This window comes from Littorina saxatilis, linkage group LG11 (genome assembly GCF_037325665.1).
Source record: "Littorina saxatilis isolate snail1 linkage group LG11, US_GU_Lsax_2.0, whole genome shotgun sequence".
NCBI classification, from domain to species: Eukaryota; Metazoa; Mollusca; class Gastropoda; order Littorinimorpha; family Littorinidae; genus Littorina; species Littorina saxatilis.
In genome coordinates this window covers 28073413-28094706 of record NC_090255.1, presented here as the reverse complement: position 1 = coordinate 28094706, position 21294 = coordinate 28073413, and the positions used below count along the sequence as shown (strand labels likewise).

General features: G+C 41.2%; 1 protein-coding gene across 1 annotated transcript in view; it reads left to right on the top strand.

The window, feature by feature from the left end:
• LOC138979522 (uncharacterized) overlaps positions 1 to 21004 on the top strand; it is a 42224-nt gene extending 21220 nt beyond the window's left edge. Inside the window, exons 3-5 of the mRNA XM_070352233.1 lie at positions 7139 to 8232; positions 16119 to 16270; positions 19108 to 21004. Coding sequence (XP_070208334.1) covers positions 7139 to 8232; positions 16119 to 16270; positions 19108 to 19336 — 1475 coding nt within the window. The 3' untranslated portion in view covers positions 19337 to 21004. The remainder of the gene's footprint in view (positions 1 to 7138; positions 8233 to 16118; positions 16271 to 19107) is intronic.
• The last annotated feature ends 290 nt before the right edge of the window (positions 21005 to 21294 follow it).

The following is a 21294-nucleotide window of genomic DNA, read 5'->3' as shown; positions in this document are numbered from 1 at the left end:
CGGTTACCTTCAATAATCAGATGCATAAAGCTTCATAAAAGACTACTTTTGGTTAAAAAAAAATCAATATATATTGAATGCGACTTTTATGAAATGCAAAATACTTATTTCAGACAAAGAATTCGACATTATGAGGCAAAACCGGAAGTGAAAAATTAGAAAACGACAATATCCGTTTAAACAAACTCGTATTTTCTTATAACAGTTTCATCTTTCGTATGCTGCATCAAATGACATCTGGCAGGACAAAACTATCTTCTTCCAGGGCTGTGTTTATGTCAGCTTTTATCCCCAGTCGATCGTTTTATCTTTTTTGAAGCTGATGCACATTGACTCAATTTTGTTTCATATGGCTGGTGTCTGCCAAATGGAACTAACCAATATGGATGCCAAGTCAGTCCATCTATAAGAAAAATCGACTTGTGTGTGTATGTATGATTGCAATATTAACCTGGGACTGAATTATCTTCACTTATCGTTTGGAAGAATGACATATTTTGATTTTCTCAACACGATGTTGTACTCGCTGGTTAATGTCTAAAAGTATCCATAGGAAGAATGTTGTTTGTATATTGCCTGATAGAACAAAGCCTTAGCTTTTGTTTAGTGTATAATTTACACATGTCTGTTTGCCGAAACGAAGTATACGACGTTTATGTGTAACATACCCCCTGCGCCAAAACTGCGTTTTTGGCAGAATAGGGGTTAGGTTACAAAGACACTCCTCACTCAAAAGCGGTACAACGGAGCCATTTTTCCTTTACCGAACATCGGCTGTAAATTGAATAAGCTTTCTGAAAAACATCTTCTCTAACTCAACCCCGTCGGGTTGACCCTTGACTATAGCTGGGCGATGCACTAATATTAATATGAACTATACACAGTGTAGTTCACCTGTTTTGTATACTTCCCGTCATGAAATAAACTAGGCAGATGCGTTTTGACGTGGACAGAAAGTGGGAAGGAAAATAAGCTTGTAAAACTGGTTCTGTGTAGATACATAATAGTATTTTTCGCCGGAGATGTGTTTCATTTTGTGTCATGTTTTTTCAGTTTAAAAAAAACCCCGATTATAACGTATATTGAATGGCAACTACATGTATAATGTGTTCTCTTTACTTTCTTTCCAGTTAAACCAAAGTTAAATAATGATACAGACATGCAACAAAAACATCTGTTGTATATATGTTTGTCTTCTTTTAGACGGGGAATCGAGACGAGGGTGGTGGCGTATGTGTGTCTGTTTTTTTGAGTGTCGGTGTGTGTATAGCGATTCAGAAAAAAACCCACCTACTGGACCGATCTTCACGAAACTGTAGGGGAAAGTCCCCAAATGTCGATTAGGTGACTACTACCGAACAGCTGATTTATCGAAAACAAGAGGTGACTGCTCAAATTTGACTGCACGAGGTGATATAGTGCCATCCCTTATTATCCTGTACGAAACATTATGGCTTCGAAAGGCTGCACAAGAAAACGATGAGTGATTTTAGTATTTTATGACCCTCAAAGCTATTGTTGACCGACAGAAGACTAATCATAGCATGAATTTGAGTTGCTTTTAGTGAAAAGTTATGGTTGAAATGAACAGTGTGATCTATCTGCTGGCCAAATGTGTCTGTTTCAAAGCATTCGTCTTAATTTTGCCTGAGCACCATGTGGTTTTTGAAACTGTTAGGTAGATTTCAATTACCGAACACCCCTATGGTTCTAATACCGAACTATGCAGAAGCTGACATTATCACGTCAAGTCCCTACACACGTACACTTGAAGTGTCGCAGGCACAACAAAACAAAAACAAAGAAAACAAGCAAATCAAAGCCAAACACAGAGAACAGAGAGAAACAGAAAGCTAAAAACAAGAGGGCATGAACAGGAAGCTAACTGGTTCTGTTTTTTTGTGCCGAGAATACACCTGTGAGGACATGATGTATTTGATGTGCTCAAAATGGGTACATGTGGATTGTGCTGGAATAACAGAAAGCCAAAGAGAGTACTTTTGCGATGTTTGTCAGTCAAAGTAACTTTGGTTTGTGCTGTTTAGATTTTGAACCTCTTTGTTCGGATTTAGGTAAAATGTGTTGTAATTCCGAACATATTTTAGATTTTTGAAATTAAGATAACTTTCTTTTATGTTGATTTCTTTTCACAAAAAGTGGTATGAATGTTGCTAATTATTTTCTTTATTACAATTCACATTCACAAACGGTCTGTCTTTTGTTGTTTTTGGGAAAATGGCAGATTTCCTTAAGTGTTCGGTATTTAGGGACTTTCCCTTTCATGAGAGTTCCTGGGTATGGTACCCCCAGACTTTTTCCATTTCTTCAGTTGAATTTTTTGATGACGTCCTATCCGACTTTTTGTGAACGTTAACGTCACACCCACATTCTTAATTTAATTGAATTGAAATTTTCGTCAAGCAATCTGACTCAGTCCGGACTTTATTGGTATTGCATTTCGGCTCGGAAGTTAACAATTTAATTAATTAGTTTGCTAATAAATTAAAGTTGTCATAAAAACACATTTTCACTTACAGATTCAAAATGATTGCATAGCATTCCTCATAATCTTCTGTATTCAAAAATATTATAGATATGTTATGTTTACTTTTAAACGTGCTCAGAATGAAAGAAAATCGGTTAGGTATAACAATAACAATAACAATAACAGCACTTTATTGTCCATTAAAATATTACATAAAAATGGAAATTTTTCTTCGGCACACCCTGTTTGCCTGTAAACGATTATAACAACAATTGTATAGGACGACACACATAAAACATAAAACATAAAAGGGATACAATCAAATATGATATTGCACTATGTAAATTTACCCTCTCATATCACAGGAGTTGGGTTTCACAGCCGAGTAATCACATTACAAATATTTCCCACACACCTTCACATGTACACATTGTTTGTTTTTTCCCAGCCGACCAGCCTCTACGTGATGCGAGATGCCGGGGTATGTACTATATTCGCATGCTTCGCGGAGACGTGGTGGTGGTGGTGGTGGTGGTGGAGGTGTGTGTGTGTGTGTGTGTGTGTGTGTGTGTGTGTGTGTGTGTGTGTGTGTTTGTGTGTGTGTGTGTGTGTATGTCAGTGTGAGTGAGTGTGTATGTGTGTGTGTAGAGCGATTTAGAGAAAACTGCCAGACTGATCTTCATGAAACTTCACATGACAATTCCTGGGTATAATATCCACACACCTTTTTTTCGATAAATGTCTTTGATGACCTTATAGTGTTGAGACGGCACTGTCACGCCCTCATTGTATGAAATTGATCAATATAAATTTTGGTCAAGCAATATTCGGCGAAGCAATGATATGACTTTGGTATTGCATTTCAGCGTGGAAGCTTACTAATTAATTAATGGGTTTGGACATTATGAGTTTGGTGCGTGGCACTAAAATTAAACTTGGAGAATACACGGAAGAACCTAGTTTTCTGGGTAGTTATTGAAGTGACTTATAAAAATGAATGAACAAATTGTGAAAATGAATGGCCACAGATTGCTGTTGCTATGGAAACAGCCGCCAATATTGGATGTTTAGGAAACGGTTTTACAGTGACATCATACATAAGAAATGCATGATATTTGACACAAAGATACACAAGACTTTTATCTACAATCCTAGAGAGCGATATTTTGACAAAACACTACAGTTGAATTTTTAATATTTTTTGTAATAAGGATTAATGAATTTTTAACCGCATATTCATTAATCCTTATTTAAACAAATAATATAAATTCAACTGTAGTCTTTTGTCAAACAATCGTTCCATATGATTGTAGATAAAAGTCTTGTGTATCTTTGTGCCAAATATTTAGCATTTCTGATGTATAATGTTGCTGTAAAATCGTTTCCTAGAAATCCAATATGGCGCTGTTTATGCCAGTTTCCATAGCGACGGCAATCCATTTCCTTTAGTTTTCGCAATTTTGTCATTTCTTTTTATAATTCACTTCAATAACTACCCAGAAGACTAAGTTACTCCATGTATTTTCCAAGTTTTATTTTGGTCATTTTGGTGCCGCTCATTGCCTTAACAGTCTCAAAATGTTGATTAAAATTAAAATACCACCTATCGATCCAAAACCTATTTCATTTCATTCTTTATCATTTTCTGATTCAAAAAACATATATAGATACTAGAGGAATACCCGGCTTTGCCGGGGTGAATCGCGAGACAGAGACAGACAGCGTGGCGGTTCACCACAATCACCTTTGAAGGCGAAATCCTGTCAAACGGGATTGAGAATTTTAGAGCTTATTTCTTAGCCCTATATTATCTGCTGTGGCTTCTCAAATGCCACAACATACAGACAGAAAAAAGCCGCTAGACCACATCACAAACAGAACTCTACAATACACAGGTTTTTGCCCACACACACACACAAACACACACACACACAGAGAAGCCGTATATATATATATATGCATATCTATATCTATAAATATATAGAGATAGGTGAGAGTGTATTTTTCGCGTGGCTATAAATTGATTCGACCTTTTCACTTTGACAGTAAGAACAACTTACGGGTGCAAGGGAAGCGTTGTGGACAGCGCAGCGGACAGCGCAGTGACATTCTAAAAATAGTAACTTACAAACGGGAAAGCCACACGAAGGAAGGGAGATAAACGCTAAACACTGGAGAAGATAAGGAAGAGTTACTTATAATGGTGAAATGAACACAAAAACCAAAATCCGTTCAGCGCTGCGCGCTGAGAGCACGTGTTGAAATATCTCATCGATGATATTGTGTCCGGGGTGTAGCTGAATACGGTGTCCAAATTTGAAAAAGATCCACCGAGAACTTTGGCGTTGTGATGTGGTGTAGCGGCTTTGGTGTGTCGGTATGGGGGCCCGGGTAGCTGAGGTGGAACCAAAATCGGTTCTGCGCTGCGCGCTGAGAGCACGTGTTGAAATATCGACCAGGTTGTGTCCTGTCCCGGGTCTACCTGAATATGCCCACCAAATTTGAAGCAGATCCATCGAGAACTTTGGCCGTGCATCGCGAACTCACACACAGACACACAGACACAAGTCGTATATATATATAGATAGATGTTATGTTTGGATTAATAAAAAGGTCAAAGAATTCAGAAAAGAGCGCTTTCCTACTAAGCGCTGTACGCTAATGCGCTATACTGGCTTGTCATTTCAAGCGAATGCGGGCCGCTACTTTATGTACGTGAATGTCAGCGCATGTTTGTCTCGGTCGCCCATTATTATTTTTTTATATATTTTTTTCTCGTGAAATACAGTAGCCTGGAAGCGCAGAGTCTGGAACAGTTGGGGCACTGGAAGTCAGTTGTGGTCACTGCCGGCGTTAATTTCTTGCAGAAGCACATTTCTGACAGCGGGTCTCCGCAAAGTCGGAAGAAGCTTTATCTTATCTATATATACCTAGCTAAATCAGTAACATTTTTAAAGAGGGCACAATACTCTTTCCCTTCTATCTGTTTTTGTGCTCATATTTTCCCCCGGCCCAGCTCATTTACATGTTCAAGGAGGGCATAGTATGTTTTCTTACCATATTCTTCGTGTTTTGTGAACTTATTGTGTATTCCCCCGAGCCGCAGTTAGGCGCATCGAGTTGTTTAATTTATTATTATTTCTGTATTTTTCCGCTTTCTGTTTGTCTTCTTTGTCTTCGTTTTTAACAAACATAAGCACGTCCGAGGACGGCATAATAATGTGTCATCATTTCACTGCTTTCAGATACGGCATAATAATCTGTTAATCACTCATCATGTTACTGCTTTCAGACACGACATAATAATCTGTCATCATTTCACTGCTTTCAGACACGACATAATAATCTGTCATCATGTTACTGCTTTCAGACACGACATAATAATCTGTCATCAATTCACTGCTTTCAGACACGACATAATAATCTGTCATCAATTCACTGCTTTCAGACGCGACATAATAATGTGTCATCATGTTACTGCTTTCAGACACGACATAATAATCTGTCATCAATTCACTGCTTTCAGACACGACATAATAATATGTCACACGCTTTCCTTCTTTGCCACTACTAAAGCAAACGTGTGCAAGATTGTATGTTACGCGCTTTGGAGCATGTGCAAGAACGGATTCAAACTCGAAATCGTCCCCCCAAAAACCCCAAAATGCACACACGACTTTTATTTCTCCTGCTGTTATCGTTTCTTCTCTTTACAAATTTGTTAACGCTCAGAATACTGAAAACGGCATCCCAGACGACAGTACTGTTTCCATACGCGAATTTAGCTGCCCTTGGAAAGTGGCTCGCTCAGGAGGCCTGTTAGTCTGACACTATAAGGACAGAGTTGTGAACATAGATGACAAAGATCCCGGAAAGAACAAACATTTCGCGGATGCAGACACAGAAAGACGTCATGAGGATTGCGATGCTTCAAAAGATACAGACTGTGACGATGACTGTGACGTCATTCACATATTCCGAAACGTCATTTATAGTTGTTCGGTCACTTTCGTCAAAAAGTAGATCTCTCCACAATGGCTGCTCCTGTGTTTAGGTTTATCAAGCGTGAGTACGCAAAACGTGTTTGTTCTCTCCTCTGTTGAAGCTGTGAGACATAATCGCCATTACGAGCTAGTCGTGGGACAGAGAGTTTTCTTGCACACTCGACTGCTGCTGTTTCACTCCGGCTAAAGCCGTCGTGAAACATCTACAGTCTCGTGTGCAAGAAAACTCTCTGTCACACGACTAGCTCGTAATAGCGGGTACTGTCATCATTTCACTGCTTTCAGACACGGCATAATAATGTGTCATCAATTCACTGCTTTCAGACGCGACATAATAATGTGTCATCAATTCACTGCTTTCAGAAGGCTCTTCATAAGACCACCAGCTTCATTACCAGAGCTGGACTCCAAGTTTAACATTGGCGAACGACAAGAAGAAGAAGACTGCTTTCAGACACGACATAATAATCTGTCATCATTTGATTGCTTTCAGACACGACATAATAATCTGTCTTCATGTTACTGCTTTCAGACGCGACATAATACTGTGTCATCAATTCACCGCTTTCAGACACGACATAATAATCTGTCATCAATTCACAGCTTTCAGTCACGGCATAATAATCTGTCATCATTTCACTGCTTTCAGACACGGCCACCACTCCGGGCCGTCTTAAGACCTACAGGGAGCGGGAAAGTATTCTCGGCCGCCTACTCGTTCTCCTCGTCTTCGTCTTCGTCGTCTGTTTGACGTCAGAACAGCCGCTGGTGATGACACAGATGTCTAGATTCCAACTGATCCAGAAACAAAGAGAACTGCAAGAAGCGCCTCTTTTACGAAACAACCCGGAGGGATTCAAATCGACGCTTGGAAGAACAGAGTTCGTTTCACCAGTCTTGTGGTCTGATCCCAAGTTCCCGAACAAGTCCGAGACAAACTACGCGCAAAATCTCCGTTTCGGGCACGTGAACTGGACGGACGGGAAACCCCTGATTGCCGGACGCATAGTGTATCAGCCGGACCGCAAGACGGCCGAGGAGGTGGAGGAGTTTGTGTCCAGGGACAATTTACTGACCACGCCTTTCGACACGGACGGTTTGTCGCCTTACCTGACGACCACTCAGGAGGTGATAACCGAAACCAAGCGTCTCCACGACAAACTGTTCACCGAGCTATTCCGAAGAAAGAAGTACGCAGTGGTCTTTGATCTGGCTTCGCACGAAAACAAAGGAGACGCCGCCATCACCATAGGGGAGCTGATTTTGCTAGAAAACATGGGTATCGAGATTCTCTTTTTAGTCAACATCGCGGCCTGCAAGGATATAAACTTCCAGCACGCACTGAAACTGGCTCAGCAGCACAGCATGGACGAGGTGGTGGTGCTGATGCACGGGGGAGGCAACATCTTCGGCTACTCTTTCAGCGACTGGTGCCGAGACAAAGCGCTGAAGCTGTTCCCAGGCTACAAGACCGTGCTGTTCTCGCAGAGCATCTACATGTACGCAAACCAGGATCATTTCAACTTTGCCTTGAAGAACTACTGCTGTAACCCGAACCTGACACTCCTGATGCGAGACCGGATGTCTCTGCACATCGCGCGGCGACTCTTTGCCAACGGTACCCACATCGTGCTCACTCCCGACATGGCCATTCAGTTAGGTCACCTGACCCGCTTCGCCCCGCCCTACTATGACGTCATCTGGCAACGCCGAGGAGACGGAGAGAACCCACTGCTTGGGGAGGTTGTAGTTGTACTGTGTGTGTGTGTGTGTGTGTGTGTGTGTGTGTGTGTGTGGGTTTGTGTGTGTGTGTGTGGGTTTGTGTGTGTGTGTGTGTGGGTTATGTGTGTGTTTGTGGGGGTGGTGTGTGTGTTTGTGTGTGTGTGTGGGGGAGGGGGGGGGGGGCTTTGCGTTTTCTATTTACATCGTTGTTGTCCTGAAATATGTGAAAACCGTTAATTTCAGTACTGAACTAACGCTGTCGTCTGCTACATGTACGTAAGACAGTCAATCGAACCAGTCGACTTCCAAATGCTGCATGGTCCAGCTCGAAATCTGTCAGAAAAACACTTCTGCTTTAAACCGCAGGGAATTTGAGGGTCAAGCACCATTTGGTAATGTTGAGACTATAAGCTACATGTCATCAACACGGAGCCGGGATAAGAAGAATCTTCTCAAATCGAAGGAAGGTGCACAGCCTCACTGTGGCATAGGCGCATGAATACGCTGCCTGGGTAACCCAAGAGTGCGCTAACAGTTTTCAGCTCATTGCCAGTAGCAAATGGGCGGTTCTGGTTAAGTTATGACCCCCTTTTTTCTTTCGGCTGGTAACTGGCGCCACCTCGCGGCAAGATCACACGAGAAAGGAAAAAAAACTTGCACTGGTCCCAATTAGCATATCGGTTTGGTAACAGTTCGTGTGTAAGTCGTGCATTTTATACGGTAAACAGGCAATGGTCGGTTCTGGTGAGGTTATGCCCCTTCTTTCTTTCGGCTGGTAACTGGCGCCACCTCGCGGCAAGATCACAGGAGTTGTGTCGCGTTATCACCCCAGAAGCGCTCATTAACTGTTTCACATCAGTCATGTGACACCAGTACTTACTGAAAATTTCAATGATTTTCTTTCTCGTTTTTTGATAAGTTGTCTTAGTTTCCTGTTGTCCTTGTCGAACCGAAACATATAAATCTGAAAATATAAATCCAAAAACAAAGAGACTGCCAACGTTCCAAACTTCAGAATAAAAAAACAAGAAAGGTAGGTTGTTGAAACGTTTGTTATTGCCAAAACAATACATTCCCAGATATTTCGACCCAACGGTCTTTTAAGTGAACAGATAAACAAATATTCACAAAAAACTTATCTTGATAGTTCTATCAGTTTACGTCCACTCGTCAGGAAGCTGAGCGAATGAAAAAAACAAGTCGCGTAAGGCGAAATAACAACATTTAGTTAAGCTGTCGAACTCACAGAATGAAACTGAACGCACTCCTTTTTTTCACCAAGACCGCATACTCGTAGATTCGTCAGTCCACCGCTCGTGGCAAAGGCAGTGAAATCGACAAGCCAGGATAGTGCGGTTAGTGGTCGCGCTGAGCAGGATAACACGCTTTTCTGTATCTCTATTCTTTTTAGCTTACTGAGTTTGTTTTTAATCCAAACATATCATATCAATATGTTTTTGGAATCAGGAACCGACAAGGAATAAGATGAAATTGTTTTTAAATCGATTTCGGAAAATTAATTGTAATCATAATTTTCATATTTTTAATTTTCAGAGTTTGTTTGTAATCCAAATATAACATATATATATGTTTTTGGAATAAGAAAATGACGAAGAATAAGATGAAATTGATTTTGAATCGTTTAATAAATACTTTATTTTATTTTATTTACAAGTTTCCGATTTTTAATGACCAAACTCATTTATTAGTTTTAAGGCCACCAAGCTGAAATGCAATACCAAAGTCCGGCCTTTGTCGAAGATTGCTTTGTCAAAATGTCAATCAATTTGATTAACAAATGAGGGTGTGACAGTGCCGCCTCAACTTTTACAAAAAGTGTAATATGACGTCATCAAAGGTATTTATCGAAAAAGTGAGAAAACAATTCCGGGGATATCAATCCCAGGAACTCTCATGTCAAATTTCATAAAGATCGGTCCAGTTATTTCATTATTTCATTCGCTCGGCTTCCTGACTGTGAATATCTGTGAATGTATTGTTTTGTCAATAACAAACGTTCCAACAACCTACCTTTCTTGTTTTTGACTCACATGCGAAGCAAAAGTGAGTCTATGTACTCACCCGAGTCGTCCGTCCGTCCGTCCGTCCGGAAAACTTTAACGTTGGATATTTCTTGGACACTATTCAGTCTATCAGTACCAAATTTGGCAAGATGGTGTATGATGACAAGGCCCCAACAAACATACATAGCATATTGACCTTGCTTCAAGGTCAAGGTCGCAGGGGCCATAAATGTTGCCTAAAAAACAGCTATTGTTCATATTTTTCCCATTTTCTCTGAAGTTTTTGAGATTCAATACCTCACCTATATATGATATATAGGGCAAAGTAAGCCCCATCTTTTGATACCAGTTTGGTTTACCTTGCTTCAAGGTCAAGGTCACAGGAGCTCTTCAAAGTTGGATTGTATACATATTTTGAAGTGACCTTGACCCTGAACTATGGAAGATTACTGTTTCAAACTTAAAAATTATGTCGGGCACATGTTATGCTTTCATCATGAGACACATTCGGTCACATATGATCAAGGTCAAGGTCACTTTGATCCTTATGAAATGTGACCAAAATAAGGTAGTGAACCACTAAAAGTGACCATATCTCATGGTAGAAAGAGCCAATAAGCACCATTGTACTTCCTATGTCTTGAATTAACAGCTTTGTGTTGCATGACCTTGGATGACCTGGTCAAGGTCACATCTATTTTGGTAGGAAAAATGTGTAAAGCATGTGAGTCGTATGGGCTTTGCCCTTCTTGTTTGAATATAGATATAATCTGAAGCATACTTGATTTAGTCTGACTTGCATATTAAGTTGTAGCATGTTATTTTGAAGTAAAGGGGGGCTTTTTACAGTGATTCTTGAAGGCCTCTTCACTGGTCCCTATCAGGCGCCGAGGCTCCTAATAGGGCCAAGTTGTGTTTTTTCTTTATTTTATTTATGACTAATGTCGATCTAAGTTAATTTGCTGTGATGTCTCTGAAAGATGCAGTGCCTAAGTCACAGTATGGCGAGCAAAGATTTGTCGTTTAGTCGCAGATTACGATATAAGCAGCCAGGAGCTTCCCATAAATATCTCACAGATGCCCACACATACCTTCAGTGTGGCCAGCCAAACGAAACTTCATGCGGTTTGTCAGTTCACATCTTCCGCCAAATAGTAATTAATATTTCCCGTGAACACGTTCTGAGGCTATTAGCAGTGTGCGGTATGCCAAAATGAACCCACATACTATCTTTTACAATTGTCCTACGTCATCACACACAATGTTTGGACATAAAGTACTGGTGAACGGCTCAGATCATGGGTAATATTAACACCTTCACATTTAAATGCTTATTTTTATAGCCATCCATTAAATTGAGAAGGAAAAAAGGCATACTGAACTGCTAAGCATGAAACAAACAATAAGGAAATAAAAAGAACCAACAGCATCGTTGTGTATGTGTGGGTAGTAAACACGTTTTATTCACAAAACACAGCGGAAAATGGCGACCAATTTTTTGCACAGCGACAGGTCACTTTCTTCAACCAAGGCCAGTACTTTCATACATGACAAAGGAAAGTAAATGAGGCCTGAATAATAAAGTTAATATAGTGTTCCTTTGTGTGTCTGAGTGATAAAACTGTTTTAACCAACTATCTTCTGAAACGAATTGCACTCAGCAGAATTTTCTTCCGCAATTAACTTTTGTGTCACACGGTCTTTGCGACAAAGAGATAGATCGCATTCTCGCAAAAAAATCATTGACAACACAGACCAGTCATTTTTAGCATAGACATTGGGAAGAGCTACTTTTATAGTGTGTTTTAAGAAAGAAAAACATTATCCCCGAGTACGCTAGTACAAGGGTCCAGCAGACTTTAATTGTGTGTCTGTCTGTCTGTCTGTGTGTCTCGACTTAACAGCTTATTGCTGGGAAACTACTGGGCGCAGTTCGTTCAAAAGTTGATACACTAACTTGATAATAGGATCGATTGATCGTATTAAAACTTCATAATGTTACCTGGGACCTAAATGCGAAATAAACCACAAAACAAGTCGCGTAAGGCGAAAATACAACATTTAGTCAAGTAGCTGTCGAACTCACAGAATGAAACTGAACGCAATGCAACGCAGCAAGACCGTATACTCGTAGCATCGTCAGTCCACCGCTCATGGCAAAGGCAGTGAAATTGACAAGAAGAGCGGGGTAGTAGTTGCGCTGAGAAGGATAGCACGCTTTTCTGTACCTCTCTTCGTTTTAACTTTCTGAGCGTGTTTTCAATCAAAACATATCATATCTATATGTTTTTGGAATCAGGAACCGACAAGGAATAAGATGAAAGTGTTTTTAAATTGATTTCGGAAATTTAATTTTGATCATATTTTTTATATTTGTTTTATTTTCAGAGCTTGTTTTCCATCCAAATATGACATATTTATATATATGTTTATGGAATCAGAAAATGATGCAGAATAAGATGAACGTAAATTTGGATCGTTTTATAAAAAAAATATTTTTTTTACAATTTTCCGATTTTTAATGACCAAAGTCATCAATTAATTTTTAAGCCACCAAGCTGAAATGCAATACCAAAGTCCGGCCTTCGTCGGAGATTACTTGACCAAAATTTGGTTGAAAAATGAGAGCGTGACAGTGCCGCCTCAACTTTCACGAAAAGCCGGATATGACGTCATCAAAGACATTTATCGAAAAAAAGAAAAAAAATTCCGGGGATATCATACCCAGAAACTCTCATGTCAAATTTCATAAAGATCGGTCCAGTATAGCCCGCTGCTTTTAATGGCAACACTGCAAAATTCGCTAGCGGCATCGCATGTTTGTCGCCGCCGCGTCACTATATGGAAACATAGCTTAAAGGTGTAAGCAATCCGATCTTTATCAAGGGCGTCACACAAAGTTAGATGCAAACGAACAACAAAAGCTCATCAGTCGTCAAGGAGCGGCCCCGGCTCGGATGACATTTTGTCTGTCAAATGATACTCTATCTGCCACACCTTCATTCCCGCCACTCCCTCCCCCTCCCGGTACACACACACACACACACACACACACACACAAACACACACATACACACACACACATACACACACACACACACACACACACACACACACACACTCACACGCACACGCACACACACACACAAACACACACACAAACACACACACACACACACAGATACACACACACACACACACACACACACACACACACACACATACACACACACACACATACACACACGCGCGCACACACACACACACAGACACACACACACACAATTAAAGTCTGCAGGACCCTAGTACTGCGTACTCGGGGATAAGGACATCCTACTATGAGTACTACGCTGGAGTACTACAATGAATTTTTAAACGGCAACACTGGCTTCGTCTTTCCTGATCGAAAGGGGGTGTATTGTTGATATTTGTAGAGAATAGACTGCATTTTAATGGTCAAATGGCGATTTTGGTATAAAAATGTAGACAAGGACCTTTAAACATTGATTTCATCTTTTATTTTTTAATCATATCCTGATTCCAAAACGTAAAGATATGTTATGTTCGGATTAAAAACAAGCACAGAAAGTTAAAAAGAATACAGAAAAACGCGCTTTCCTATTAAGCGCTGTACGCTACTGCGCTCTACTGGCTTGACACTTCTCGGTATCCGCGAAGCATTGTCTTCATGAAATGTTGTGTGTTTCGTATTAATCTGTGAGTTTGACAGATTGACAAAATGTATTAATTTTGCTACAAGGAACTTGTACTTCTTCTTGTAATGATGATGATGATAATAATAATAATTGTCAGTAAGTACTGGTGTCACATGACTGATGTGAACCAGTTGATTGGCTAATGGCGATGCGCTAAAACTGTTAGCGCACTCTTGGAGTGCGCTAACTTTTCCACAGAGCGTATTATTCCGCCCTTTGCCTAAGCGAGACTGTACTCTCATCCTCAGAATTAATTAATGACATGTAGCTTATATTCTCCACAATACCAAAATACCATAAATTTCCTGCTTCTCAATTAAATCAGAAGTGTTTTTTCTGACAGATTGCATGTGCCTGTACCACAGTTGCCACTGATCTAAAAATAGAACCCGCTGTGTCTAATTTTTCAGTTTCGACTTGCGAAGATTCTTCTCATAATTATGCCGTAGCTTATTATCCACATTACCAAATGACGAGTTAGTATACAATTCCCAGCAGCTAAACAGGAAACACAAGTGTTATTCCGATAACGTACCAGCTAGATCAGCATTATTTTGGAATATATACGTAGCAGACCACACTGAAATACGACTGCATCAGTTCAGCAAATACCGGCACGGTTGGCCTAGTGGTAAGGCGTCCGCCCCGTGATCGGGAGGTCGTGGGTTCAAACCCCGGCCGGGTTATACCTAAGACTTTAAAATTGGCAATCTAGTGGCTGCTCTAGGACTGGTTGGTCCGGTGTCAGAATAATGTGACTGGGTGAGACATGAAGCCTGTGCTGCGACTTCTGTCTTGTGTGTGGCGCACGTTATATGTCAAAGCAGGACCGCCCTGATATGGCCCTTCGTGGTCGGCTGGGCGTTAAGCAAACAAATAAACAAAGTTCAGTAAATGAATGGTTTCAAGGCAAGAACAATCGGAATCGAAAACGTGTAGGGTTTAGAACGTCCGTACCATGCTTATTACCAGCCTGCCTCATGCGTGCAGACTCAGTGCAACGTGACGAGCAATTTTTGTTTTTGGAATGCTGCAGTGGTTCGATTGCCCTAGCCTAGCAGACGACATAAACCCCGCTCAGCAAACTAACATGTTGGGCAAATGTGAACGAAAAAACGATGGGGATATAATACGTGTAGGGTTCAGAGCATTCTTACCGTTCATATTTAGTACCAGACTCCCCGATGAGTGAAGATACCACACGAGAAACATGCCACATTTATTTTGAAAATGTGCTAACCGTCGACCTTGGGGGTTAGCCAATTCAAGGGGAGTCACTCTGCACAGTCAATCCGTCGAAGCTCGTTGATGGTTTCGAATCGCAAATAACTAAGAACACAGTCCTTTCTCTGAGTTCAAATGAGGTCTCTCTGAAAGATCATCACTGTTTAGCTTAACGCTACACTGCAGGGCCGGACCCGGGGGGGGGGGGGGGGTTCTGGGGGTTCCGGAACCCCACCCCTGGAAAAAGCATGTACCTTGCTTTGACTTTTACTAGTTTTAGCACCAAAACAATGCTGCTCTTAACCCTCAAAACAAGGCCCAGAATGCACCAGATTGCACAGATTTTAACCGTTTTTCAAAAATTTTCCGGGGGAGCATGCCCCCGGACCCCCCTAGTTCGCGCGCCTGCTTTAGAGCAAATCTCGAAAATAATTATTGAACTCAGCGCTATGCGCTTCATTCAATAATGAATTTTCTCGATTTGCTCTATAAATCCCTTAGTGCACTGGGATGCCTCAATAACTTAAATAATAGTAATACTAATAATAATAACGATAATTGTCAGTTAGTACTGGTGTCACATGACTAATTAAAACAGTTGATTGGCTAATGGTAATGCGCTTAAAACTGTTTGCGCACTCTTGGAGTGCGATAATACTCCCCGAGAGCGTATTCTTGCGCCTGTGCCCCTTCTTTTGATTTGAGAAGATTCTTCTCATCCTCCATGTTGTAATGACATGTAGCTTATCGTCTCCGGATTAACTAAAGACGTTTGCGCCAAAACATCCCCATAGTGATCCTCCTCCTCCTCCTCCTCCTCCTCCTCCTCCTCCTCCTCCTCCTCCTCCTCCTCCTCATCATCATCATCATCATTATTATCATTAACATTATCATCACCTCCATCACTATCATTGTTATAACTAAGTATCATTCCATCCTCCAGGTGCCGAAGCTACCAGGCAACGTGACCATGTGGAAGTGGGACTGGCTGGGGATGTCGTCTCTTAAGGCTGAAGGGACGGTCAAGCGAGCCATGAACATCATGCACAACGGTCTGGCCATCCTGCAGCAAGGCCGAGTGCTGGTCACTGACAGGTACAGCCAAAATACACTAGGGCCGACAAGGCACAATAAAGTCAAGGATGTCCCCCCCACCCCCCACGGGGGTATTTTGATATATTTATTATACACTGGGCACACAAAGGATTTATGTCCAGGGTTATGGCTCGCATGTTCTGCGCCAGTCACACATACACGACGCACGGCCCGCGCATTGAAAATGAAATAAAAATGGAAAATAAGATGAGTGCATCGTTGTGCAAAACAAGACGAGTGCGTCGTTGTGCGCCCAACTTTTGTCGCGGTTTGGTCACACATATTTTTTTATTTAAATTTTTTTTTTTTACATTGTTAGGACAATAAGGAATCTTACGTCTGACGTGTTATGTGTATCTCAGACTGCATAATCAGTATTGGAAATAAATATTGACTGAAACAATGGAAGATATTCTAAGCTAAGTTCCTTATTTGTACCATAAGTGTTTATTTGTCGCTCCGATTTAAAGACCTTTGGTTCAAAGTACTGTGATATACATTTCTTGTTTTGTCTTAAATTCAACGGTCCAATAACTTAGAATTTTTGTTTCTTGATTCAGACTGCACGGCCATACACTGTCCTTTGTACTCAAAGCACGGACAGCAAAGAATCTAATGTCTTACTTGTATACTTATGTCAAGATTTCACGGTCATATCGTGTATGTTGTTTGTATGGCATGGACAACAAAGAATTTGATTTCTTACGTGTAGTGTCTCCTTGCAGGCCGTGCCGGTCTTCTGTTGTTAGTTACACATCAAATTATTGTGCCAATTCCAAAGAAGGTGTACCGATAACATAAGGTCTATTCTCATCTGGTCTACATCATCTCTGTACACGAAACAAAACTACCTGGTTCACAACAGCATTCCCTACTGGCTGGCCAATAAAATCCAGGAAATACAGCCATCACACACTCCATCACTGGAACAGTCTAGTTGGTACACACCAACACACACGGATTCCACAAACAGTGGCACATTCCCAGAAAAGGATTATTTCACAGATGCACAATCCACTCCATGATTCACAGCCATAAGCACAGGCACAAATCCAAACACTGTTTCATTTACAAATGCACAAAAATCCACAATGCATACAAATTCCGGCAAAGCTTGACATGCTTTTCTCTGCCAGTACCCGGTCACTCGTCCGCGCTTGTTTTCAATGTTGGGCGAGTTCATTTCAACTTTTACTCATTTTAGTCGGGAAAAGGGGAAGGGGGGAGAGGGCCCTATATGACGCTGCTTGATTATGCGTCGCCAACCCAAACATTTTATCAATATAAAAATGTTATTCGATCTAAACTAATTTAACTTATTAAGAACAAAACTAAACATTCCCCATTCAGGAATATTCAAACAAATGCATAGTCTGTGTGTTTCATCCAAATCGAACACGCAGACGTAACCAATAGACACAAGCTGACACCCCTGCCTTTGAAATTACGAAACCCTGAAACCCACGCCATACCTATGATAACGGCCTACGACGCCATACAGGCGCTAGAAATAATAATTCTATTGACACAGTCACACAATGTCAATACAGATTTCTCTCACTCACCACATATACTACAATCCTTCACGCGACCTGACCTGATCTTGACCCCTGACCTGGTCTACATACCACACACGACACAAACCAATCACCTGCTTTTTTCCCCCCAAACCCCCCCACCACCCGTTTTCTTTGAAAACACATTTTAACTGCACACATGCCGACGAAATGTTGATCATTGCTTCAATAATTTGAAGATGTTGCTTGGATAATAACCAGGTGCAATTAGTATTTCGGTGTTCAGTCAAATGTTAAAGTTTCTACCACAGACATACATACATACATACGCACAGACAGACAAAGTTTACCATCGCATAGGCTACACTTTCGTGAGCCAAAAACCACAAATGGCTTCTTAAACACTTAATGATTTTCCCACTGTGGGCGTAAAGCTGAGTCAGGCTGTAGATTTTTGGTATGTATCCAAGTGGAGGGATGGCCTTATTCCATGTAGACCGGATATTAGGAGCAGAATTCTGTTCACAGGATCCTAGGAAGGAGTGTGCGTTTAATTAAGATGGGGCATGACAATTGTTGGTAAATATAGTTGATGTACTAGATATCGGAATTTTGCTGTTTTGAGCCAATCATGTTTATTTTCCGTTATATACACCTGCAAATGACTTGCTAGCTTCTTAAGGTTCCGTATATTTTTATGAAGTTTTGTTTGTTAATCTGTAGATTATAGCTGCTTAATTATGGATGAATTTCTCATGAAAGACAAATAAACTGACATTTAAAAAAAAAAAAAACAACAACAACAACAACAACGTATCTTATTTCTTACGTGCAATGTCTCCTTTGAGGCTACACGGCCACATCCTGTCCTTTGTAAACATTGCATGGACAACAACGTATCTTATTTATAACGTGTAGTGTCTCCTTTGAGGCTACACGGCCACATCCTGTCCTTTGTAAACATTGCATGGACAACAACGTATCTTATTTATAACGTGTAGTGTCTCCTTTGAGGCTACACGGCCACATCCTGTCCTTTGTAAACATTGCATGGACAACAACGTATCTTATTTCTCACGTGTAGTGTCTCCTTTGAGGCTACACGGTCACAACCCGTCCTTTGTAAACATTGTATGGACAACAAAGAATATTATTTCTAACGTGTAGTGTGTCCTTTCAGGATACACAGTCACACCCTGTCATTTGTATTCATTGTATGGACAACAACGTATCTTATTTCTTATGTGTAGTGTGTCCTTTCGGGCCACATTGCATGGACAACAAAGCATCTTATTTTTAACGTGTAGTGTCTCCTTTCAGGCTACACGGTCACATCCTGTCCGTCCTGCTGGACATTCCGCACGTGCTACTGGACAACTGCCACCAGAAACTCTCCTCCTTTCACAACACGTGGACACGGGGTCTCAAGAACTGCCGCCTGGCGGACAACGCCGAGGACGCCGCTCGCTACGTCATGGAACTCTTGGATGAGTACGGGGACTCCCTGCCCCCGCGGCTGACCGCTGCTGACATCGAGGAAAAGCTGTAAGGCACTCCCACAATACTCCCTTTAAGCTGTTGTGGTGTGAAACTGTAGGAGGAGTGTGAAGACAGTATGGTGTGTGTAACGATCGCATAAGGAGGGGTGTCTCGACATAGGAACACAGTGCCGTAACGAGACTGTTTGAAAATCTGGCTTGTCTTCACACAATCAGGCACTCACAAATACACTCGCGCAGACACACACACACACACACACACACACATACACACACACACATACACACACACACACACGCACGCATGCACACACACTGATACGAACACACACGCACACACACTCACACACACACACACACACTCACACACACACACACACACACATTTAAACACACGCACAGTCACACACACACATAATCAAGGAATAGTTATTTGTTTCATGTTACTTCACATTTTCTTTTAATTTATTACTTTTGCATTCGAATTAGGATGAAAGATGCGGAACCACAAACCATGAAAGTCGGGGTGCATAGCATTGGGTTCCCTCCCATAAAGCCCCGTTCCCTCTCACAAGAGGTTTTCAGAACGATTGAAGGTTTGTTGAGCACCAGTACCGCAATATGGAATGAATAATCTCCTGAACTAATTGTTCAATTCTGTGAAACGTTTTGTGTGGTTTTGTCTCGACAAAATAAGAAATCGATCTACGGTTAATACATTTTCTGAGGTCTTTTAACAAGGATTTTTATGAATTAAAAATACACTCAAATAAAAAAAAACTTCTCTAGAATCACATCTTACATTGTGTGCCACCTCTGCCCTTAACTGCGTCTACAAGTATGAAGATTCAAGTAACACACAGTAACACACTTTCAGTTTCAGTAATGTGATACAAGAGATGGACATCATGAACGAAGGGAGAAAACTCACGTTTGTGACCCTCCACCACGAAATGAGTCGCATGTCACCTCGCGCGGTTCTGCGCGAGGCCATAGACCAAATAGCCTGGACCGCCAACTCGTCACGTGACCCTTCGAGGTTACGACGCTCGACTTCCAGGGGCGCTTCGCGTCCGGTTTGAAAGCAGACAGTGAAAAGAAAGCACGCTCCAGTTATTCAGTTATTTGTGACAATGGGAGGTGACAATGAACTGGATTTTCCAAAACTCCAAACTAAACTTTAACAAAACTCATCGAAAAACATGTTCCATATGCACTTTAGCTGAGTTTATTTTAGCATTTTCAGAACTTACCTCGGCAACTTCGTCCATGTTTACAATCGACACCGGATATGACATCCCCCTGATTTCTGAAAGGCCATGTAAGCGTAGGTTTCTAAATGCGAGAGGCCGCTACCTCGTAATAGAGAGAAAGAGCGGAGAGAGCGCTAGTTGGCGGTCCAGGATAAATGGTCTATGGCTAGGCTTAATATAAGTCCGGGGAGTGTCTGGTAACAGTGTGAGGGTCAACTTAGTCACAGGCTTATAACTCAAACAGTTTTCGCTCTTTTCTAAAACGGTTTTCACCACTGGATAGAGCATAAAAAACTCTTTAGAAAAATGTAAACAAATATGAAAATCATGCAAAGGTGACATGCGCCTCATACCGTCGTGGAGGGTCACATTTAGTCCAGCACATTCTGTGGTCAATTTGTTTGTTGTTTTTGGGGTTTTGTACATAACTGTCTGGGACATACACCGTAATGTACATTAACCGTGTGTGTGTGTGTGTGTGTGTGTGTGTGTGTGTGTGTGTGTGTGTGTGTGTGTGTGTGTGTGTGTGTGTGTGTGTGTGTGTGTGTGTGTGTGTGTGTGTTTTGACGTTTTCAAATGGAGGAAATGTTTATATTGTGTGTTTTTTTTTTACGTTAATTTCTATACATGTTACATTGATTAGACTCTTTATTTGTATTGTAAAGGCGTAGAAAAATGCATATGATGTGAGTATTGTTCCGTTATATTATACTAGATGAATACCCGCTTCGCCGGGTACGGCTGAGCCAGGAAGA